Source organism: Cotesia glomerata, unplaced genomic scaffold (assembly GCF_020080835.1).
Source record: "Cotesia glomerata isolate CgM1 unplaced genomic scaffold, MPM_Cglom_v2.3 scaffold_122, whole genome shotgun sequence".
Classification (NCBI taxonomy): Eukaryota; Metazoa; Arthropoda; class Insecta; order Hymenoptera; family Braconidae; genus Cotesia; species Cotesia glomerata.
In genome coordinates, this window is record NW_025401576.1 from 714 (window position 1) to 25,000 (window position 24,287).

At 31.3% G+C, this 24,287-nt stretch overlaps 3 protein-coding genes across 8 annotated transcripts; 2 read left to right on the forward strand and 1 right to left on the reverse strand.

Annotated features, from left to right (window-relative positions):
* Positions 1–538: 538 nt before the first annotated feature.
* LOC123273698 (helicase domino-like) lies at positions 539–19,034 on the reverse strand. Of its 3 annotated transcripts, none has more exons than XM_044741172.1 (15): positions 18,957–19,034; positions 16,262–16,473; positions 15,370–16,021; positions 15,055–15,186; positions 14,113–14,375; positions 13,201–13,527; positions 12,723–12,933; positions 12,183–12,629; positions 11,628–11,968; positions 10,706–11,383; positions 10,093–10,416; positions 9,608–10,007; positions 9,114–9,371; positions 5,746–7,442; positions 539–3,912 (listed from the first exon to the last, which is right to left on the reverse strand). In XM_044741172.1, exons 2-15 carry the CDS (start codon positions 16,460–16,462, stop codon positions 823–825), a joined length of 9,021 nt encoding a protein of 3,006 aa, XP_044597107.1. In that variant the 5' UTR covers positions 16,463–16,473; positions 18,957–19,034; the 3' UTR covers positions 539–822. The 3 variants fall into 3 exon arrangements, with proteins under 3 accessions (XP_044597107.1, XP_044597106.1, XP_044597108.1); XM_044741171.1 differs by lacking the exon at positions 18,957–19,034 and adding an exon at positions 17,193–17,462; XM_044741173.1 differs by lacking the exons at positions 15,055–15,186; positions 18,957–19,034 and adding an exon at positions 17,193–17,460.
* LOC123273700 (DNA repair protein RAD51 homolog 4) lies at positions 18,844–21,962 on the forward strand. Of its 4 annotated transcripts, none has more exons than XM_044741175.1 (5): positions 18,844–18,944; positions 19,622–19,772; positions 20,948–21,057; positions 21,124–21,334; positions 21,416–21,962. In XM_044741175.1, exons 2-5 carry the CDS (start codon positions 19,629–19,631, stop codon positions 21,896–21,898), a joined length of 948 nt encoding a protein of 315 aa, XP_044597110.1. In that variant the 5' UTR covers positions 18,844–18,944; positions 19,622–19,628; the 3' UTR covers positions 21,899–21,962. The 4 variants fall into 4 exon arrangements, with proteins under 4 accessions (XP_044597110.1, XP_044597109.1, XP_044597111.1 ...); XM_044741174.1 differs by lacking the exon at positions 18,844–18,944 and adding an exon at positions 19,309–19,447; XM_044741176.1 differs by lacking the exon at positions 18,844–18,944 and adding an exon at positions 19,398–19,489.
* A 1,232-nt stretch (positions 21,963–23,194) lies between these two features.
* Positions 23,195–24,287, forward strand: LOC123273697 (putative uncharacterized protein DDB_G0272194; the record flags this gene model as incomplete). Its single annotated transcript, XM_044741170.1, is given in 2 exon segments — positions 23,195–23,390; positions 23,596–24,287. Coding segments are annotated over 2 exon segments (702 nt in total). The 5' UTR covers positions 23,195–23,319.

Consider the following 24,287-nt stretch of genomic DNA (forward strand, 5'->3'; position numbering starts at 1 on the left):
GTATATATACATATGTAATATAATATACTTATAATTTAAAATCTTAACACTCGACAAATTACACGTTATTTTTCTAATCGTTAATAATCTTAATCCCTAAAACGTTTATATATATTTATATATCCATATTTATAATATTATTTCACATTGAACGACTTAAGTCGTGTACAGAAGAGTGATAGAGAGACAGAAGCACATGAACTCATTGAAGTTTCATTTTTTAAATTTTAACTTTAACAACAAATTTAAAAAAACTTCTCATTGTAAGTCAAACTTAAATGAAAACAAAAAAAAAAAAAAAAACGTCTTTCGAACTTGATTAAAAAATATTAACAATTATAAACAATATTTTAATAATTACGTATAATAACAGAGTGTAGCGTCTTGATTATATTGGAAAAATATTTTTTTTAACCCTAACTTCTATCATTATATAATACAGTCATGAGTCTCGCGTTATCACGAAAATATAAATTATATTTATCATTTTTCTTTTTCCTCACTGTCATATTTTAATCGGTCAGTAATTTTTTTTTTCTTGTTATTACTACTCCGCTCTTTTTACAACATCAGACACAGCTTATTTAAAATCCAGTACAAATTTATCAGTTAATAATCAAATTAAGTACGGAATTTAATTCCGTTCTCTATCAATTGTTAATTATTACAACTTTAACTATTAATTTAATATATTTACATAATTCACAATTATTAGGCAAGATTAAATGAAGCAGTTGATAAAAAGAAAAACGTTAAAAAAAAGTTTAAACAATGTGAATGATATAAATAAAAATGATAATTTTTTAAACCAATAAATTAAACTCAAGAAACCTGACGGTTAAGCTTACTATCAACAGTACTAAGTTTTATTATTTTTTTATTAGGCCCTAATTCGTCATCATCCGCGGCGTCTGAAATTTGTATGTCATTAAATTTATTTTTTAACCCTGATTTAATGAGTCTTTGTGATCTTTTTATACTTTTACTACGCAATCTTTTATCTCTTAACTCAGTGTCGCTTTCCGACTCACTTTCATCGTTTAATGCGACAGTTTCGACAGGTGATGACGACGACGACGATGCCGAGGAAATTAATTTACTGCTTCTTGATCTGACTTTAATGCCCACCGGATCTTCCATACAGATCACCTCGCAGTCCCGTTTTTCCTCGCTTTTTTTACTTGACGAGTTATGGGGACTCGTTTTGTTGTGATTTATCCTTGAATGAGTGTCTAGAGTTATCATGGCAACAACTTTGGCTGTTCTTTGCGGGCGCTCATTGTCCACGGGAGTCGCAGCGTCTTTATCTTTATTCTTAAAAGAATCATTATTAACAGCATTACCATTTGAATCTGTATCCAGGGAGTCTTTCTTGGCAGAAATATTCTCCGGCGACGGTGTGCGTGCATGGACATCTTCATTTTTTTCCAAACAAGTAGAAGTGCGACGCGTCTTGTTATTTTTGTTAGACAAATTAGCGTTCAAATTGTAGTTAGTAAATAAAATAGAATCTGCTGATCTGGTGATGCGTGATGATTTTTTAGGAACTGGTGTATCGGGCCTCCGCTTCGGAGTGACGGGAAACGTATTAACACTGTCATTTAATTTTGATTTTGACTCTGGAGTTGTCGCTATTACTTTGGGCTGTGAATTACCCCGAGATTTGCGATTTATCTGAGTCGGCAATAGAAACCCATTGTCCATGTTGCCCTGAGACCGTGTGGTAGGTCTATCTGAAGACGAGCGCTCTTTGATGACCACAATAGGAGAATCTAGAACCATTGACGAACGCGTCACTCGCGATGACGATGAAGTGGAGGTTTCTGGTTGTAATTGTGGTGGAGGTTGCGGAGATTTGGGAATTGGTAATTTTAATTTAATATCTGATAAAATTAATATAGGACTCTTGCGTCCTTCGGGTTTTTTCTCTTCTTCTGGCGCTGGCTCAGATTCGGAAGATTTTTTGACTATTTTTTTTTCTAAACTTTTCCGAGCTTTTCTGGACTCGTCCGACACAGGAGCCAGTGGTTCTGCAAACGGCGAATGAGCTTTAGTCCGGCGTCTTAAAATACGCGGAAATGGAGTATCTGGACGAGTTATTTTTAATCGCAGAGTAAGATTAGGATTCGGCAGCGACTCAGAGGTTTTATCGTCAGAGTTCTGCGGCTTTGAGACAGTCGATTCGACGGGAGGCAAAATAGTTGCCTCAATTGGCACGGATTCATCCAACAAAATATTTTCAACGCAAACTTTCGGCCAGCTGGTTTTCTCAAGTTGACTTTTTCCTTCCTCAACGCCGTCTATCGACTCTTGCTTTATCTCTTTAGCTTCAACGTCAATGATGTCCTCTGACTTGTGGATCTTTGAAGCGCGACGAGTTCGACTGCTCAAAGGTACGTTGCTCAACGAAGATCTTGTTCGCGTTTTTCTCAAAATAATCGTCTCTATCTTCGGTTCAGCATTCACGTCCGTGCACGAAGAATCCGCTGAAGAATCATCTCCTGATTTTTCTTTGTTACTTATAATACAGTACTCATCATCCACCACGTCGTTGACGGTCATCGGTGACGTATTGATCCTGTTATTTGGCGAACCGACATTAACGTCCAAATTCTCGGTGTCTTCATGAATATCTTTAAATTCAGGTTTATGGGACCGCGTCACATGATTCACCTCTTCTGTAATTTCAAATTTAGCAATCGAATCATCTGATAATTTTTTAGCGTTATTACGACTTGAGCGAGTGCGTTTACTTTCGTCGCACGGAACTTTATATTCTTCTAATGTATCACTGGTTAATTTTGGCGACTCGGGACACGAAGATTCACAGGGAGTTGTTTTATTCGACAACTCAGATGTTAATTCCTCCTGCTTGATGTCACTTTCGTCATTAGACTCAGACATGTCCATTATCATGGAGCCCGTAACATCAGACATTTTCTCATCAACATCCGATTTAATCATTTCTTCAACAGAACCCACCTCGCTCTTTTCTTCCTCATTAATTTCATTAATTTCATTCTCCGCATCATTAACACTAGGGCTAGTTAATGACACAATAGATTTGCTTTGATCATCTACAACTGAAGATTTATCATCAGTATTATTAGCATCATTATCATTATCATTATCATGATCCATTATTGAACTATCATCATTATTTTCATTATCAGTACTTTTGTCAAGATTATTATCACGTTTATTACGTTTCCGCCAATGAATTTCTTTGTAACTACGTTTAACAACCGGTAAAATTGGGCTTACATCTAGAGTCCATAGATTTATTTTAACATTACCGCGAGATCTTGTCCGTGGACTATTGAGATCGAGGTGATTTTTCCGTAATTTTATTTTTTTAGGACGACCTGGTCGCCGTTTAGTATTTTCAAATTTATTCACCTGTGAATCATCATCCTCGTTATCACCATCGTCATCATCGTCGTTATCACCCTCCTCACCCATCTCGTCATCATCAACCTGACTATCTTGACTTGACTCTTCAACATCAGAATTATTATCCTCAGCGAGATCCTCCTGAGAGCCCGATTCGCTTTCAGTCGAAGACTCGGATTCACTCACTGAAGATTCACATGTTCTACTACGTCTACGAGAACTACGTCTACTCGGCGCGACCTGACGTTTTTTATTACTATTATTACCTACTCTCTTAGAATTATTATTACTATTAACCTGATTCTGAGCATCCTCGCGGCTAAATGTCAATGGCTTATCGTCATCATCAGCCATCCTCATTCGTCGTTCTTCTTCCTCACGTAGAGCACGTAGTCGGTCCAACTCCCATTCTTTTTTCTGTTCCTCCAGTTCGCGTTCTGCTGCTGCTAATTGGGCTGCTGAAAATGTACCTTCGGTTTCTTCGACAAATTTCATCGCGTACCGTTCCACTGGTGTTAGCTAAATTAAAAAACAATAATAAATTAATAATTAAATAAAAAATCAACTAATTAATACAAAAATATTTCAAGCATGAAAATTTAGAAAATAAATTCATTTATCATAAAAGTAATAAAGATTATATTAAATTTTAAATCAAAAATTATTTAACACTTAAGGAGATCCGAGTACTCTCCTAGTGTAAAGAATGTCTACAAAAAATAATACGTATAAATACTTTTGTTATGCATCGTAAATTATTAAATTAATTAATGTTTTTGAGGAAATTTCCGAAAAATGTACTCATTAAGAGCGGTTGATAGTTGATTTTCAAACGTGTTTTTCTCATGTATGTGATAAAATTTAGAAAAAAAACGCTTCGCTCTTCGATAGATAATTTAATTATCTATCGAAGAGGGAAGCGCTTTTTTGGAAAATTTTCATTTATTTATGCATAAAATGCGTTTTATGATTCCATTTGTTGTACAAGTATGACAGAGATACTTTCGTTTGTCCAATAGAGGGCGAGAGAGAGAAAAAATGTAAACCCTTCTTGATAATTCTTTCCCAAGTTATAGTTTATGCTACTGCTGTCTTTTTCATTCGCTAGTGTCGCCTCTCTTACAGGCTATTGCTCACTTACTTCCACGCATGGCTTTATTTGTTTACTTTACTAATTTATCAATGATTTCTCAAAAACTATGTGGTATGAAATTCCAGAATTTTTTAGGGTAATTATACATGTATTAAGAAGGGTTTATATTTTTTCTCTCTCTCGCTCTCTATTGGACAAACGAGAGTATCTCTGTCATACTTGTACAACTTATGGAATCTTAAAACGGATTTTATGCATAAATAAATAAAAATTTTCCAAAAAAGCGCTTCGCTCTTCGATGGATAATTTAATTATCTATCGAAGAGCGAAGCGTTTTTTTCAAAATTTTATCTTATTCATGAGCAAAACTCGTTTGAAAATCAACTATCAACCGCTCATTAATATAAGTAATATTAGTTTTTCGTGAAATTCTTAAAATTTTTTCAATACAAAAATAATAAAACTTCACGATTTTCTCTCTCTTTTCCCATACCACCTGTGTAAAAATGTAATTTTCAATTGCAATTATCTTTAGTTAGAAGTGGTAAATCGTCTTCAAATTTTAACAGCATGTGCATTATGCATTCAATTACTTATATTATAAATTTAAAAGGTTTTTTGAAATTTTGCTCGCATGTCCCAACTACCTTAAATAATTATTAACATTCAATGGACTAATAAAAAATATAGCACTCGGAATTACCGATATACACTTGACAACACCGCTAGAGTTCCCTAACCTTAAAATTTATTTATGTTTACTGTCTAACTAAAATTACTAAGATCTTCTAGCATTTAAAAAATCGCGGTTACTTATGCACCGAGTAACTGCGCAAGCGGTGTTGCAAAGTCAAATACAAGACTTAAAAGAACGGAAGTTCCTTGTGATTTTTCATAAAAAATATAAAATATCTCCGTAATACGTTCGGAAACCTACTTTTTTTATTGTTTTAATCGAAAGCTTATTATTTTTTCAATCAAATTTAATTAAAATAAAATTTTTTTTAAATCGTTAATCGCATTAAATTTTTAACCAAATACACGGCTGGTGGAATCTATTTATCTACATGTAAAAATTACAATTTTCAAACCTAATTATTTAATTAAAAATTCCGGAAGCCTACTGTTTTTTAATTTTTTTTATTAATTATTAGGCTACGTAGATTGAATTTACAAATTTTCAGGAAATTAAAAAAATTTTACTACTTCGCGTGGATCTCCTTAAAACAAAATTATGGTTAAAAAAAAAAAAAAAATACCTGTGAAATCAAATTCTGAACTTCTTGTTCAGCTTTACTGATTTGCGTGTCCTCCCGATCAGCATCGTCCAAAGGAATATTTTCATCAAACTCAGCAAGATCGGCAACAGCCTCAGCTTTGGCAGTTTTCGCAGCCAACACATCGAGATCTTCTTCAGCAGCGGCAAGTGCACTCTCCAAAGCCCCCATCGCTACCTTTTCTTCGACAACCGGTGTTACAGCATTACTATTATTAGCACTATTACTACTCGAACAAGACGAGACTTCTTTCAGCAGTGACTTGTCACGTTCTCTTTTTTGTTCAACGATATCAGCCATACGTGCCGACGCATCATTTTCAGTCTGATCAATATTAAAGAGGTCCTGGATTGTCGAACTCTTGAAGTACGCAGTAGTGAAATTACCACCTTCAATAGCTAGATCACCGAGTAATCTCTTTTGATTGGCCTTTTTGAGAATATTTTCTTCAACAGTCTTTTCACTAACAAGTCGGTAAATGTGAACATCTCGAGTCTGTCCGATCCTATGACAACGATCTTGCGCCTGAGCGTCCATAGTAGGATTCCAATCGCTATCGTAGAATATAACTGTGTCAGCTCCAGTAAGATTGACACCAACACCACCCGATCTCGTCGATAGTATGAAACAAAATATACGTTTATCACCATTGAATCTTTCCATGAGAAATTGACGCTGATCAACGCGTGTTGTACCGTCTAATCTTAAATAAATATGACCGTGATAATTAAGAAATGCCTCAAGTACATCCAACATTCTTGTCATTTGTGTAAATATCAGCACACGATGACTTCCACTCTTTAATTTTCTCAATAAACGATCTAATGATTGCAATTTACCACAATCATACTGTATAAGTCGTGGATCGGGAAATTGTGTCATCATCGCGCTACTTATTGGATGGAGTACTGCACATTTAGGCGTTAATCGCCGCTGAAGGACCATCTGCATGCGCTGATGTTGCCATAATTTACTCGGTGCTGGATGAGAAACGTGGAAACGCGGCATAGGAGCTCTTACTGCTGGTACATAACAGACAAAACGTTCAAACACTTCCTTCAACTCTTCGACTATTTGTTCTGTTGATTTTATCGCTTGAGCAAGAGCTTCTGTGCGGGAGAAATATTGACGACGTGTCCGTGCTGGTTGCTTGGCATTCGTACAATTCAACCAGCCATTGTGCCACTGACAACCTGAAGCTGGTTTGTCAATTCTCAACGCTGTGAAAAGGTCTTCACCGTACAAAGGACACGCTGCGCATTTACGCTCGTTAATGTTCGCTATGGTACGCAACTTAGCTTGCCGCCTTTGTCGCCGATCTTCTTCCAGTTGCGCCATGTAAAAGTCAGATTTTGGACTTTCTTTTCGTTTTTTAACCACTTCTTTTTGTTGTGCAGTACCATTGGCATTGCTGCTGTTGTTTGCACTAGTGACACCACCAGTTGTTACGATGCTAGCACCTCGAGTTACTATGCTGCGTATTTGTGGTTGCGGCGGCGATGCCATTGTCGAAGCTACTGTCGTCGAAACATTCAATGGTGGCACTCGCATTACAGGCCGACCTCCGACTGTATTTGCTGATGTTGTTACCACACCGCCAACAACTTTAGTTACTGGGGTAAATTTTGGTGAAAGGACTGTTAGTCTTTGGCCACTCGATGTCATTACAGGAAAAGAAACTAAATATAAAAAAAAGAAAATTAAATAAATAAATAATAATTAAAATAATTTTTTGATTTATAAATATATTTGTGAAAAATATTAAACTAAGATCGAAAATCTTTCAAATAAAAATAATGATGATTATTTAAATTTGAGTTGTTTTACGTTTGATGATTAACTTAAGGAGACAAAAATTTTTTTATTGTTTGTAAATATTTATAATTATGGAGTTTAGTGTTGAAATTAATCTTACAGTTAATTTTTGCTCTATTACTATTTTTTAATAATAATAATTCAATTGCTTTCGTTAGAGGTAAAGTACCCAGTACTTGAACACTTGTAAAAATAAGACCAGTACTTGAACAGACTTTTCGAATTGTTGTAATACAAAATCCGTAAATTTATTATTAGTAGTATGCGCATGTTATAATTATTCAATAATACAGTAATTGATTTCTGTAAGTTTGTTCAATTATAAATCAGAACAATTATATTTTTGTTAATTTAAAAGTTGACATGTCGAGAATAGCCGATAGATGCTATTTTTTTATGAAAAAGGTACTAAATCAGAAACCAAACAATGAGTAAAAAAAAAAAAAACCGGTATATCATCATTTCAAGTAAAAAAAAATTGTACTACCCAATGAAATAGTCTTTTCTAAATAATATATATTTTTTGCGAAGTCATAAACTATAATTTTTATATTAAATTTTAGCGTTTAACTATGCCTCCAAATTTTCAAAGCGGTACCCAGAACTTGAACAAGCTGAGGCCGTATAATTTTGACAGCACTCTAACCTCTAATAGGTTTATAGACTAGTGATCAGCATTGTGATTTGTATTAATTACTGCAAATTAAATAAGTTTTATAGCTAAAAATAAATGTAGTTAAAAATTATTGAACGTTTTGAATTGAGTTTTTTTTATTTACAATTAAAAATTTGCTTTGTCATTCATAAAAAATGTAATTAAAAAATTAGATACAAATATTTCTCATTTTTAAATGAACATATTAAATATGCAGAGTATTATTTTTAATATTATTTAATAATATGTTGTAACTCTTTTGATATTTCAATAAAACGTTGAAATTTTTTGGTGTGCCTATTGCCATATATTTCATTGGTTCAACTACTCTTTTCATAGTCTATCTTAAAAAGGTTGTCAAAAAATAAATATTCAATTATCTTTGTTATTTTGCGCTTCAATCAATTCAAAGTAGTTTATATTTTCATGAAAATCACTAATTTTAACCAATAATTACATCTTTATGTATTAAAAGTATGGTCAAATACGTTTTACTTTGAAACCTGTTTAACTACTATGTACTTTACCTTATAACCCAGAGAATTAATAATTGAAATAATAGATAATTGAAACATATTTCTTTATAAAAACGAAGTTAATATATAGATACATTTACCGGTTACTTTCATTTAAAAGCATTGATTAGAAAACTTCGTTAAAATTCATAAAACAGCTTGAGTAGTGAAAAAAATCATCTTTCTAGTGTATACACAATAACTTTAAATAAATTTTGTGAAAAAAATTGAATTATAAAGCAAATAGAATAAATTTCCATTAAAAGTTAATAAATATTCCATCATCTATCGGTAATTAAATTTCTCTCCGACTTCTACCAGCGAAAAAATAACAAAGTAAATTGAATTTTGATAAAAATATTTACCGGTGTTAGTAGTTTGTTGACTGGAATGAAGGATAATATGCCTTCCGGTTGACGTTTGAACCAATTGAGCAAAACTGGACATAGGTATCCTCTGTACAGAGTCACCCTGTTTGAATGTGACAGTTTGCGTTAATCTCTGTAAACCATCACGAATATTTGGACTGCTCACAGCTATTTTCTGAGCGTTAATTGTTGCCGGAGTACCCGTGCTAGATGATGTTGTTTGAGAGTTGTGCGGTATAGCAGCCATGGGTATTGCTGTAACAAAAGAAAGTTTATTAAAATAAAAGCATTAACTAAGCTTCAAATAAAATAAAATTTTAATAAATTAAAAATGTTTTCCTGGTTCTAGAGTGTCCATAATATGAATTAAAAATGAACAGGCTGGCCAAGGAATTTATTCTAGCATCACTGCAAAGGCAGTTGCACATAAGGTACAACCACCGATCGATGATGCCTTAATCAATCTAAAAACTAAAGCAATTATTCCGTACCTTTGACGTTGCCTTGGTGTTGTACAAGCTGGACGTAACCCTGAAGTTGCTGACCACCGGCAACACGTAGTGTTACGCCTTGCCCAGTGGTTTGGTTATTAAGAGTTTTAATCAGCGGCGACGTACCCACTCGCGGTGTTGGTAAAATACCAGTCAAACTTTTAATTTTAGCTTGCGTTATTTGCTGTGGAGTTACCGGTGGCGGTTTAACTTGATTTGACAGTCTTACAGTTATTTTTATTTTTCCAGCTGGACAACGCGGTGGTGGTGGCGGTTGGCTATCTATTTCTTCAATCAATTTACGTGGTGTTTGGAAGCGACGCACTCTGTGTGACACAAACGCGGTGATTGTCCGCTCTAATTTTAATAGATTCAAATTTAAAATCGACAAATCGATGTGCTGTAATCAGAATCAATTAGTTAAGTTCTTGGATAGATAGAACGTAATAAAATTTTTTTTTTAATAAAATTCAAGTGACTATTACCTTAAAAGGATCGTAATCAAGTACATTCCACACCAAAGAAGCTGTGACAAAGTCAATAGCTTCCATTTGAAAAGGTGATACCGTCGGTCTTACTTCAAATAAATTCGGATGGTTACACACTTTACGTAATTGCATCAACACATTGATAACGCTCAACAAATTACCGCTGGCCAAAGTTTCTCTTGTTTTAGCACGTGACATAAAATCATCGTACAAAAATCTTTGACGTTTTGATAAACGGCACATTATTACGTGCTCATATTTCTTTGGTAATTGTTTTTCTACTTCGGTTTTCAATCTTCGAAGTAAAAATGGACGTAAAACCTACAAAAAAAAAAAAAAAAAATTATAAAAATTTAAAACCATCCATTTCAAATAAAAAAAAAATATTAAAAGTTATAAAAATTCAATTGTAACTCCAGACAGGATTCGCATAACGTAAATAATTCCACTTATCCGTTACATGAGTTTTAATGGAGCTAATTAATATTTCGCTGATTATTAAATAAAGACCAATCGCGATATTATTAAATCACGTAGGTTGTCGGCAGCGAAAATAAATTTTAAAGAAAATAAAAAACTTAAAATTTAATATTATTTAGTACGTACAAACCTTATGAAGTCGACGAATAATATTTTCGTTATATTCACTGTTTCCTTCGATCATGCCGGTAACAGGATTACTGAACCATTCTTTGAATTCACGGTGAGATTGAAATACATTGGGCATAAGAAAATGCATGAGCGACCAGAGTTCCATGAGATTGTTTTGTAAGGGTGTACCCGTTAACAATAAACGTCTCTGAGTTTGAAAATTTAACAGAAGCTGCCATCGTTGTGATTTGAAATTTTTAATATTTTGAGCTTCATCTAAAATTAAGTATTTCCACTTCTTTCGACGGAAACTCTGATGGTCCTGGATAACCAGCTTATAAGACGTTATACAGATGTGAAATGCATTAGGCTTTGTCCAACCGGTTCGCTTTTGCTTACGTTCTTTTTGAGTTCCGTAGTAAGTGAGAATTTTAAAACCCGGACACCATTTTTTGCACTCCATTTCCCAATTTAGCATCACAGATGTAGGTACAATTATCAAATGAGGACCCCAATTGCCCTTTTCACATGCAAGGTGGGCTAACAATGCTATTGTTTGAATTGTTTTACCAAGACCCATTTCATCGGCTAATATTCCATTTAATTTACGCTCATACATTGTGACCAGCCAATCAAGACCTATGTGTTGGTATTCACGAAGCGAGTGTTTCAAGAGGAACGGAATTTTAGTCACAACCTACAAAATGACAAAACCATTTACCATTAGTTTATAATTTAAGAAAGTTATTACTTAATAAGTCTTAATATAAATTTTAACAAATGTTTGACTCTTTTGCGCATTAAATTATTTAATTTATTGCATGGGAAAGCATTCATATTTAATCTACCTTCGGTGAAATAATGATAAGCCATTATATATGCTAATCATTTTGGAGTGAAGGTTAAGGAATAAAGACGCTGAAATCTATTGAATTACTCACACTTGTAGTCAGAAGTGTATTTCCTTTAGGTTGAATACTTTCAGCCAAAGCGGCAGCGTCGTCCATTTCATTGTGTGCTTCAGACTGTGACTCATTCGGATTTTTATTTGACGATTTATCATCCAGATCTTCTAACAATGATTTCAAACCAACATCAGTTTCATCATCACTCTGACTTTGTGAATCCTCATCATCTTCTTTAGTTTCATCCTCGCTTTCATTTTCACTTTCAGATTTATCTTCAGCTTCTGCCTCGGCCTCGGCTTCGGCTTCGGCTTCGGCTTCAGCTTCTTCTTCATCGTCTTCTTTATCATCATCCTTGTCAGACTCTTTACCAGATTCTACAACAATAAAAAAAAAAATATCTTTAATAAACTGAAACAAAAAGCTGAATAAAATAAAAAAATCAATCAAATTCAGACAAATGCCTCGGTAGTTTCATTATAGATTGAGTTTGAATGGTTTCTCGCCCCATCAAGTTCGGTAAAGATATCATCATTTGAATAATACATAATTTAACATAAAATAAAATAAATAAAACATTATATAACATACCATGCTCACTGTCTTCGTCGACTTCCATAGTTCCTGACATATTTCCGTACTTGGCCATCAACTCATCGATAGACATTTCATTTTCGGCTTTAAGATCGTCCAGCTCTTGCCGATGATCAACGGAATTGCCTTCAGCTTCCTCTTGCTCCATAATAGTGTTCTCATCGTCCGAAGACTCTTCTGAAGCGACAGTAAATTCAGCATCGCCATCCGTATTGTTTTCTTCTTCTTCTTGAACATTAATTGAATCTTCTGGAGACGGAGATAAACTTTTATCCCTCTCTTCGAGATAATTTGGTGGTAATTCTTTGAGTAAATCTTCCAAGGGTATTTCTGATTCTTTTTTAAGTAACTCAACTTCCTCTTTGTGATTTGATTTCATTTCTTCCTCGGCTTTAGCTATCGTTTCTTCGTCATCTTCAGAACTTTGATTAGGCTCAAACTCATCTAAAGAATTTAATAATCCAGTTTTCGTCTTTATTATAATTGTTATTAATTATCAATTTACGGGAATAATAGTAATAAAGTTTTTTAATTTACCATCTGAGTGTTGTTTTTGTGTGGGTAAAGGTGACGATATCCTCGAACTATTTTTGGAAGCTGAAATACTCATAGTGCCTTCAGTTTTATTGAGGCCTTCTGTAAGCCACGTTGAAAATTTTTCAGTTTGCCCGACCATAAAGTTCAACCGTTGATCGAGTACTTTTTTTCTTTTCTCGTCCAGTCTCGTCTGCTGTTTGAACTCCACAAGCTATTGTAAAAATAAAAGTAAAGAATTTAATTTAATAAAGAAAAAAAGTAGAAGTGAAACGATAAAAAATAAATAAAAAAAAGAATTATAACTTTCAAAATAACTGTATCTAAAAAATTTTTAACTGAATCATGAGATACAGTTGTAGTTGTCTTATTTAGAAAGTTTATGTTCCCACAATGAGCACACAAATTAAGTAATTGAGTACGTTAATTGCCGGCTTAAACATGTGGGGTAGAAAATAAAATAGTAATAGGTAGGACATACTTTTTCAACATTAGCCCAAAAGGTTTTTACTTCCTTGGCGATAACACCGGCCATTTTTTTGAGCTTGTGTTCTTGCATTTTTTCCGCCTTTTGAGCTTGGGCTTCTTTCTCCAAAAAGTGTTTTTGTACCATTCTCGCACACTTTTTAGCCGCAGCTTTTTTCCATTTACGCTCTTGTGCAAAATCAGTAGACAGCCAGACCATTTCTTCCAGCAGATAATCCCAGTGCGCTTTTGTTCTCGGAGGCTCTTGTACTTTTGGTAGTCGCTTTTCCGACCAAAGTCCCTCACGCTGTAGTTCATTTATTCTTTGCATTACATAAGCTTCCTATTTTGGTACGAAAAACCCGATATTAATAATTAAGTCGTTTCATTAAATTTTTTTTAATGAATTTTACAATTATACATATCACGGTGGTCACAAATTTTTATTAAGACAATTTTTTTTTTTTTTTTTTTTTTTTTTCCAAATAAGTGATTGTACTTTTAGAAAATGTTTGATTCTTTTGCGCAATAAACTACTAAATTTATTGCATGGGAAAGAATTCACGTTTAGTCTACCTTCGGTGAAATAATGATAAGCCATTGTATATGCTAATCATTTTGGAGTGAAGGAGAAGAAAACAATAAAGACACTAAAAGCTTTTCAATTACTAGTTCATATATATTTTTTTTCTAATCGCAAAAATCGTATGTAACATTTTTGGGACATTGAAAACAAATATTTGAAAAAACTATTTGACGCGATTTTTATAACAAATTTCAATGAATAAATTTAAAAACTTTATTTTGGATAAATATTTTCAAAAAATAAAATTTAACATTTTTTAATATTTATAGAATTTTTAGTAATGTAACCATTCCGCAATTGTATTAATCGCTAGAAAATATAAGCAATGAATAAATAAATTACTTGTTTAGCTTTCTCTGCAATTTGCTCATTATTTTGACTATCACATGAAGAAGGCGAATTTGCAGGCATTTTAACAATTTTAACAACAGGTTGACCCGACGACGTAGGAGGTGACGTTGAAGTCACAGTATTAGCTACCGTAGTGGTTGCTACTGTTGTCGTAGGTGGTATTGTTTTGATGGAAGTTGAGGCCGCAGGCTGTTTATTCGCTATATTTGCAGAAGGATTTGCAGTCATCACCGCCGGTTTTGATGAATCTGGAACTATATTTCAGTTTGATTATTAAAACATACAATAGTCAAATTTCTACTATACTTAACATAAAATAAACATTTATTCATTAAAAAAAATAAAAATCTATTTAATGAATGTAAATAAATGTAACGAGATTTTCCCTTAGATCTTGCAAGTTGAATTCTCTCAAGATCTTACACATGCTCGGTATTAATATCCCCACGATCATATTGACTAATCCAGTATCGAAGTACTAAACCAGTGGTTTTCACGTGGGTTGTTTGCTTTGTTTTATTTTCCTTATTCAAACACAGAATCTTACTGATAACAAACAGAACATAAATTTATACGTCTACATTATGGATACATGATAAGCATAAAAAATGTGACCATGTTTTATTAAATGTTGAATAAATTTAAATATATCATGCAAGGATGCGTTGGTGCTAAAAAAAAAAAAATACAAATTAAAATAAGTCGAGATGTTTAAAGTCTTCTTTTCTTCTTAATCAGCACAAAAATCATAAGGAAACAAAATTATTTTAAAAAAAATATACACACGTATTTAAATATCAGGGTTGATGAATAAAAAAAAAATTTTTTTCAAACATCTTAATAAAAATATATGAAAGTAAAGAATCAATGTACAAGTAGAGTCTAAGGAAAAGTCGTCTAGTAACATCGAATGACTGGGCTAATGTTAATCACCTATAATGAATGTGGGTGCTAGAGTAGACGTGGGTGAAGGGTGAACGTTCACTGTTGGAGATTGAATAGCCGCTCGGATGGCAAATACCATTCCATGTCGGCCCCCTTGAGTCCTACCTGGTATCTGTCCTACTACGCAAATCAATTTTATTTGTGCATAAATTGATTTTTAATAATTGTTTTACAAAAGGGTCCACTAAAATTACAGATTGTGCTCAAATTACAGTAGAGATCACTGGGGCAAGGATTGGAGTAACAGACTGTGAATAAAGATCCGATACTAAAAACTAAATATATAATTATGTAAATATATACCTTGCTGACTAAGCTGGGCAACGGTTGCAGGTAAGGTCGTGGAAACTGCTACAGGAGTAACCCCAACTCCCGCGAGCTTAACTTCGACCCCTTGACTCGAAGTCGCGTTCGACGTGCTCAGAGTCGTCACCGTCGATACCGTGGGGTATGTAAATACAGGTAGTGGGGCTGTGAGGTCTTCGTTCTCGTCATCAGGATCTAAACGGTGCTGTCGCAAGAATTGGAGGTACGAGGCCGTCGGTTGCTTTTTCTTCCACGCCTGGAAGTCCATGATGTTACCGCCGGCGTGGAGAAAGTAAAGCTCAGACACGTTCTCTGCGTATTTCTCGCGAATTGCGCGCATTCTTTTGATCCTATGTTCCATTATCCGACGACGGTAACCGTTGGTGTCATCAAGCAGCGTCGGCTTCTCCGAGGTCTCTGATAATTTAAGCTTCTTGGCCGGCGGCGATGACGTTATGTGAGAAGTCGGTGTCAGAAACATATTTCCGAGGGAGGTTCTCACGAGTTTCGGTGATGTCGCAAGTACAACTTTCGTCGTGTTCTGCCGGTTGGGAGATCCCAAAGGCGAACCACTTGACATGTTGCTGATGTTGACAATACGCGTGACTTGTTGTAATCCAGCCGTCGTTGTCGCGCCACTTTGTATGACCTTTAATTATATTAATAATCTATTAGCATTAAATTATGAATTTAAATTAAAATTAAATGAGTAAATTAAAAAAAAAAATAATAATTCGTCAGCCAAATGCCTCGGTAACATCACAAAAAGAAATAATTTGAATGGAATTATTTCTTCAGGTTCGGTAGATTGTCATCATAAAATTATTTTCAATAAACATTTAAAAACTATAAAATAAATAAATTAATTAATTAAAAAAAAAATTTTTACCTGAGAAAGACCAGGAACTGAGGATGCGATAACAAATTGCTGTCCAGCTCCGGTAGTGAGAACATTGAGACCTTGGCTTGCCAATACTTGCTGCAAGTTAACTGTTTGCTGCTGAGTTCCGCTGCTAGAACTGCTTCCCCCATTGTTATTTCCACCCCCAGTTAGGGGCGGCAAAGTTGGCACGCCCTGCTTATCACTCATTACACATGACACTGATAAACAAAATAAAACAAAAATATTGATACTCTATTTCATTAACCACTAACAATAATAAAAACTTATTGGATCTACATTTACACTTGAGCTATTAAATCAGGTTTAATCAAAAGTTTTCTTTAATTTAATTAAAAAATTAAATTTATAAACATTGATAATTAACACGTTCTTTTTTATAACCTAGTATTAGCGTATATAATTATAATAACAATAATAATAAAAAAAATATAACATGTCCGTAAAGTCTCGGAATACTTCGTTCGATTGATTAACCGAAATAGCGCCGAAATCAAAATCCGTATAACCATCATGAGAATCAAATTAACTTATCTATTATAAAACACTTAAGACATTAATTAAAATATAATTATTTAATAAAATAATAAACAATACGCAGATTAGTATTAACATTACTAACAATCATGTCAGTATTTAAATAAACTCGAATAAAAAAAAAAATGTATAATACAACGAGCTCTTACCGCTAGATCAGATCTAAAAATTATTATTAATTTAGATAAAAAAAAAAAAATTATTAATCGTCAATGAAAATTAAACACTATAACAAATATAACGGAGTATTCGCTTATAAAAATTGTAATTGATAATTTAAAAAAATAAAATTGGCATGAAGCCTCGCCTCGACTCGTCGCGATACAAAGGAAATTGTAAGGTCCGCCATATTGGCGTTGACTGAATGTAAGGGCGGACTTACCATTATTTAATCACAAAATTACGGTACGTAAACACGGCATCCAGATAAATAAACCGCACAATTATTTAAAGCAGTTTTAATTAATTAATTAGGTACTTCACGTAATGTTCAGTACATTAGATATATCTAATATTTTACGATACATTTTAGTTGGACTTTATCAAGGACGTACGGCACACTTCTAAACATGGCGACGGTCCCGACAATATTTCACGAGCTAACACACGACCAGGCTCACGGTCCTCGCTCGGGCAAGCTTGCCTACTACGAGCTAAGCTGGTTACACAAGCCATTCCTAGATGGAACCCGTGTTCCGCTTCGCACCTATCTTGGATTCTGATTCGTCAGAATTTTCACCAAGTTTGGCAACGTGGCTGGAATACTACCACCTCATTGGATCTTTTTTTTATGTATATTTCAATTTATTGCTAATATCATTTCCGGTATCAATGGTCAAATCAGCGTCTTTTTATGTCGACTACTTTTTGATTACACTTTTTTTTTAAACCGCAATCAATACCAGTGTTTACTATTTAGTTATTAATTTTTGTTTTTTGCACTGTATTTTATGTAATTTAGTTTTTTAATGAAGCATTCATTTTTATGAATGAAGCAATTCTTCTGACGAATAATTAGTAATAAATTACTCTATTATTTTATAAGATTGAGAGGTTGATTAAAAAAAATTTTTTTTTCATTAATTTTTTTAAATAAACTCACAAAAAACTGTTTAAACATTCAGATCATGTTGAAGGATTTTTCTTATACTTGAAAGAAATTTATTTATTAAAATTTTTTAATGTTCTTTAAAATTTGAATCGAGATACATGACCATGATTTATTTTTTTTAAATAAATTTATCACTTCTAAGTTAATAAAATAAATTGTATATAAAAAAATTTTTCGAGATTTTTTTTAATGTGTTAGATAAAAAAAATCAAACTCAAATAAATTAAAAATTTTTCAAGTAAATTTCATGTCAGAGTTAAAAATAAAGAATTGTTTTAATTAAAACTATATCGAAAAAGTTTATATAAAAAAATTTTAATTGATAATAGTTGAAAAAAATGTGCTCCAATAAATTAACTGTAAAGTTTTATGTAAAAACGCTCCAAATATTTTTTTTTTTTTATTCAAATTATTGAAAAACTAATTATTAAAGATAAAATTTAAATGATTAAAAATAAAAATCTTTGAAAAAAATTATGTAGTTTTTGATTTTTAATTTTTTAACCAACTTTTGAATTATAAAATTTTGTTTAGAAATATTATATAAGAAATTTTATAGAAAAAAATTATAAATTTCCCATAAAAATTGTAACTAATTGTTCAAAATTTTATTTTATTTCTTAAAATATTTTTTACATTTTAATTCTGAAAATTTCAACAAAAAAAATTCTTTAATTTATATAACAATTATAAAAAATATTTTAATACTTGAGTTAAAAAATTCATCCTAATTCTAAACAAAATTTTTTTCCAAGCTTTTTATCAAATCCATAAAACTTACAACAATCGAAAAAAATTAGCATTAAATAATTACATAAAAATGATTATCTCATTAAGATTAACAAAGAAATGAAAATATTTTTATTAATGAAAATAAAATCAATGTACAATAAAACGCGCTTACCCGCGCGCAAAAAATTTAGGAAATAACATGGCGACCACGTGGAGATCATGCGTTCCGAATACCAATTTAAAGACGGCTAATTTTCAGCAGAGTTGCGAGTAAAAAGTATTAATAAAAAAGTAAACACTTACCTCATGAATAAATTCTATTTATCGAGTCGTGATGCATTGAATAATTAAATTATTTATCAACCACGTTACGTTAAGTATAATCAAACGAAATAATTATTTTATCTATCCGTTATCAAGCAACTCGAGATTTTCTATACTCGAGGTCGATTCAATGAAATTCGGCATCGAGTTGCGTTTTACTTTCATATTATTCGGCAATAAAATGCGCGATTCAGAAAAATTCGAGTTATAATTTCAATAAAGTTTACTTAAATAAACTCTTACGATCTTGAGGATCCAAAAACTAATGATATTGTGTACTCGGTACTTGACTGTTCATCAGCTCCGTTCTATTAACTATGAAATAATTATTGTTACCGTAACGACAGATATACTTGTTAAGTCGTTACCACGTATAAATTTTGATACTAGTGAAAGTGTGTACTATATACTGTATATTCACTGTATACATGTATTTATACACATATATATCTCCACCTTCCCTCATAAATGTGAGTAAATGACGGAAATCATTTTAGCGGCGCATTATCTGAGTACTTAATATTTCTATTGATTAAAGTAGTTATTAAAAATATTTAAATTTTATTTTTTAATGAAAGTACTGAACTAATTTTTAATTTTTTATTAATTAAGTAATCATTTATTTAATATTATTAATTTTTTAGAATTAAAATGGCGAGAATAACTCCAAATATGTTTACGTTATTGAATGAACAGCATCTTAATAAATTACACAGCTCTAGAATATTTAATGTTCTTGATTTTGTATCAGAGGACTCGGAAAAATTGACTAAAATTACTGGATTATCATTGTTGGTGAGTTTTATTAATTTATTTACTTTTTAATGTAATAATGTTAAAATCAGCAATCTGACAATTTTTGGTTTTATTTATTAAAATGACACAAAAATATGAAACTAAAATTAGCCGACAGCGAAAAAATTAAATTTTTTTTATTAATTGAATTAGCAATAAAAAAATATTTTAAAAAAATTGCACGTATAGTTTTTCAAATTTTTTGCATGTGGAATTTTTTTGTAATAATTTTATTAATAAAAAAAAAATTCTGAAAATAATCATCAGCTGTCTGTTAATTTTATTTTCATCACTGAAATTAGCAGACACTAGACATTTTTTTAATTTCTTTTCATTAATGAACTAGGTCTAGAAAATTATTTTTAAAAAATTGCATTTATAATTTTTTAGAGCTTCTGAAGATGAAATTTTTTAAATAATTTTTTTTTTTATAAAAATCAATTGTTAAAAAAATTCTAAAAATTATCAGATGTCTCTCAATTTCAGTATCATTTATTAAATTAATTATTACTAAAAAAAGTATACATTTATATTATTTTTAAATTCTTTTAAGTGAATTTTTTTCTTCATTTTTTATTAAAGAAAAAATGAAAATTTACAGACGTCTGTTATTTTCAGCATTCTTTAATAAAAATTTGTAAAATTCATCTAATTTAGTTTCCTAGTGTGAGAATCGACGTCACAATTATTGATAAGTAAAAGAAAATTTTCTTTCAAGTTTAGTTAGTCATATTTATTTTAATAAAATTATAATAAAGAACAAGTGTTAAAAAAAAATGCAATTTTTAGATTTAAAATAAAAATCAAAGTATTTTTGACGATACTGAAATTAGCTGACAGCTGTCAATTTTTTTAAATTTTATAACAAATCAATTACAATAAAAAAATGCTTCTTAAAATTTCCACTAATAATTTTTTTTTAATTTTCACATGTGGAATTTTATTATTAAATTTATTTTACAATAATTTCATTGTTTTAAAATTCTAAAAATATTTCTAATGTCTGTCAACTTCAGTGTCATTATTTTTTATTTAAATAATATTGTTTTGACTAGAATTTGACTGATATATTTATTTCCATTTTCTTTTGATAACCTGATGTCATTTAATTTTCCAAGGATTTAATTTAAAATAACAATTTAATTATAATTTGGCAAATTTAATTTACGTTCCAGGAAATTGAAGCTATAAGAAAAGAAATAGCTCTACGATTCGCCGGAATTGTTAAAGACCCAGTAATATTGCTACAGCATCAAAAACAATATATTTTAACTGGAATTAAAAAGTAAATTTAAGACTATAATTATTTAATTATCCAAAAACATTTTTTACTTATTTTATTTTATCACAGCTTAGATAAATTGCTGGGTGGTGGTTTGTACGCATCTAGATTTTATGAAATTTGTGGTAACTCATCTGCAGGAAAAACGCAACTCTGTATCACATTAGCTGCCAATATTGCACTCAACTCATCCGCAGACATTCATTACATTGACACCAAGAAAGATTTCTCAGCAACGAGACTCCAAAATATCTTGGAAGCTAAAAATAAACCTGATGAGGTATTTAGTGGCAATGACTTTAACTTTCCGTTTCAATTATTATAATTAAAACTATCGATTATTTTTCTTAAAATTCCGTAGATCATAGCGAAGATAATGAGTCAGATAAAAGTAACAACTCTAAAAAGCATCACCGAGCTATTTACACTTTTGCACAATTTTTCATCGTCATTCAAAGCAAGCAATGATAGCGACAGACCCAAGTTAATAATAATTGACTCTCTGCCGGCTATATTCCCCATGTCGGAAGAAAACACCGAGTATTTCACCTCTTTAAATCATTTATCAAATGTATGCAAATATTTAGCTCACGAATATTGCTTGACGATTGTTACGGTTAACCTAATACGTGTATGGCGAGAAATTGAACTAAGAGAGCTAAAACCTGATGAAGATATAGAATTAATTCCTCATCTCGGTAAATATTGGATAAACGTTCCTAACACAAGATTATTTATCGATAAACAGGACAATGAGATCAGAGAAATTAAAGTTCTGCAGAGTACTGAGTTAAAAATTGATTCTAATGTCCAAGTAAATATAACTAATGCTGGAGTTATTTAAATTTATATTATTAAGAGAATAAGCAAAATTTTGTGGCCAGTGTATTTATATGATAAAATTGGTTTTTATGGTTAAATTTGGTATCATTAGAAAAGTTTTGACCTGGAGTTGTGCCTTTTCAAGGTTTCATATCATTCTCACCAATAGTCAATTTATGATGATAAGTATTTAGGCTGCATTCGAAAATGCTCTATCTCTAGATACATAATTAAGAAATTACCTTATATCTTGTGAACTATTGACATTTTTAAAGATATAAGCTCATCCCGATGTTACACTCATCAAGACCTTTTATTTAAGTACCCACATCAATTTTTCATATATTTATATATATTATATATATGTATATATGAAAAATATATCAAAAATGCATGTGGGTATTCAAATGAAAGCTCTTAGTGAGTCTAATATCGGTATGAGCTTATATCTTTAAAACCATCAATAATTAAGAAAGTACAGCGCAATTTAACAAAAGTCATTATTTAGTAAAGACCTTGTATCTTGTGAGCTATTGAAAATTTTAAAGATATAAGCTCATCCCAATGTTATACTCATCAAGACCTTTCATTTAAGTACCCACATCAATTTTTCATATATTTATATGTATCATATATATGTATATATGAAAAATATATAAAAAATTGATGTGGGTACTCAAATGAAAGCTCTTGATGAGTGTAACATCGGGATGAGCTTATATCCTTAAAAACGTCAATAGTTAAAAAGATACAGTGCAATTTAACAAAAGTAATTATTTAATAAAGCAAAATTTTATTTATTCATAGTTCATAAATCAAGACACTCACATAGTGACTGCAAGGTTACTAGTAAGATTATTAAAGATTAATTTAGAATTATTTTACTCAGGGTGAAATTATAAGTTATAAGCTACTTACATATTTATATCCATGTATATAAATTTAAAAGAAATAATTTACAAATAATTTTTAATAGAATAAAATTAAATAATTTTTAATTTGTTATTTTTGGAAATAAAATTTATCTTTATAACTTGAGGTAAGTTTTTATTGAACCTATCATTTAAAAAATAGAAAATTTTTATTATTATTGTTAAAAAATTTATTTTTTCAATCATTTAAAATTAACAACAACACAAACAGAATAATTTTAAAAACTAGTGAAAAAAAAAATAGTTCAAAAAATAAGCGCGAACGAATGACAACTTCCGGAATTTTTATCGTGTACTATAAAAAGCGACGTTGCCAAATGCATAATTATAAATCTGAAAGGTATATAAAATGTATATACGTATACATTACAATGATAATAATAATAATAATAGAAAAAAAATATATAAAAGCGCACAAACAAAATAGTTTGTCGTTTAGTTGTAGTAGATTTTTATTTAATTAAGCTTTTATAAATAATAAATTAATAACCAAAAAAATAAGTAAATAACAATGACTTCCTTAGTAGCTGATTACGGAACATCTTCGGGTTCGGAGAGTGATTCAGAAGGTGTTAAAATTATGTAAGTATCCATAAAAAAAGTGTTTATTGGTAAAAATTAATAAAAATAAAACTTAACCTATGTCACTAACCTCAACAGTATTTTTAAAATTTACCATTGGAAGACAATTATTTTTAGTAATTAAACACTTTATTTAATTTTGATATTATTCATTAGTTTAAAGATAATATTTATTCTGTGTAATCTGATCTGGTCAAATTTTAAGTCCAAAGGTGGCGAATGATGACGAGGATGATGATGACGATGACGAAGATGAAGATGAGGATGATATTACTGAAACTAATCAGCATGATGATGATAGCAATATTAAAAATTCATACAATAACAATAAGCTTCCATTACCGACTCCAGATTTTAACGCTACGCCCACCTTGAAAACTTCCGTATTTACAAATCCGTTCGTCGAAGCTGAAAAAGCCAAAAGCGCTATCCTAGAAAAGCATGTCAAGATGACACCGACACTAGATGACACCAAGATGATAAATGGCCGTAAAATTTGCTGGAATTACCGTAAAGGTCGGTGCCGCTTCGGGCATAACTGCACTTTTGCTCATGATTCGGATCTCCATCGCAGTGCTGCTGAACTAGAAGCCATTCGTACACCTCAGGAGACTGTTATTTGTCAAACTCACTTCAATAATCAAAAAATTTATTATCTTAATAGTGATCATGATGATAATAGTAAAGATAATGATAATGATGATGATGAAATAGACCAAGAGAATAATCAAATGGTTAAACGCAAAAAGAGACCTGGGTTAAGCCAGAGTCTTATTCCGGGTAAAAAGGTTTTGAAAATGTATAAAGCCCAACAAACTAAAGCTGTTGGTAGATAAAATATTTTTTATTTTATTAGGAGAAAGTTCGCTTGATTAATTTCTAAACTAAAATTATTTA

What these genes read in the sequence shown, in the direction of transcription:
- LOC123273698 (XM_044741172.1), bottom strand. Translation starts at nt 16,462, where the DNA reads ATGAGTGATAAGCAGGGCGTGCCAACTTTGCCGCCCCTAACTGGGGGT. An exon ending in TTATTCGTCGACTTCATAAG is followed by an intron (nt 10,417 to 10,705) that starts GTTTGTACGTAC and finishes TTTTTTTTGTAG; the next exon opens with GTTTTACGTCCATTTTTACT. An exon ending in TTGATTACGATCCTTTTAAG is followed by an intron (nt 10,008 to 10,092) that starts GTAATAGTCACT and finishes TTCTGATTACAG; the next exon opens with CACATCGATTTGTCGATTTT.
- LOC123273700 (XM_044741175.1), top strand. Translation starts at nt 19,629, where the DNA reads ATGGCGAGAATAACTCCAAATATGTTTACGTTATTGAATGAACAGCAT. An exon ending in TTACTGGATTATCATTGTTG is followed by an intron (nt 19,773 to 20,947) that starts GTGAGTTTTATT and finishes TTTACGTTCCAG; the next exon opens with GAAATTGAAGCTATAAGAAA. An exon ending in CTAAAAATAAACCTGATGAG is followed by an intron (nt 21,335 to 21,415) that starts GTATTTAGTGGC and finishes AAAATTCCGTAG; the next exon opens with ATCATAGCGAAGATAATGAG.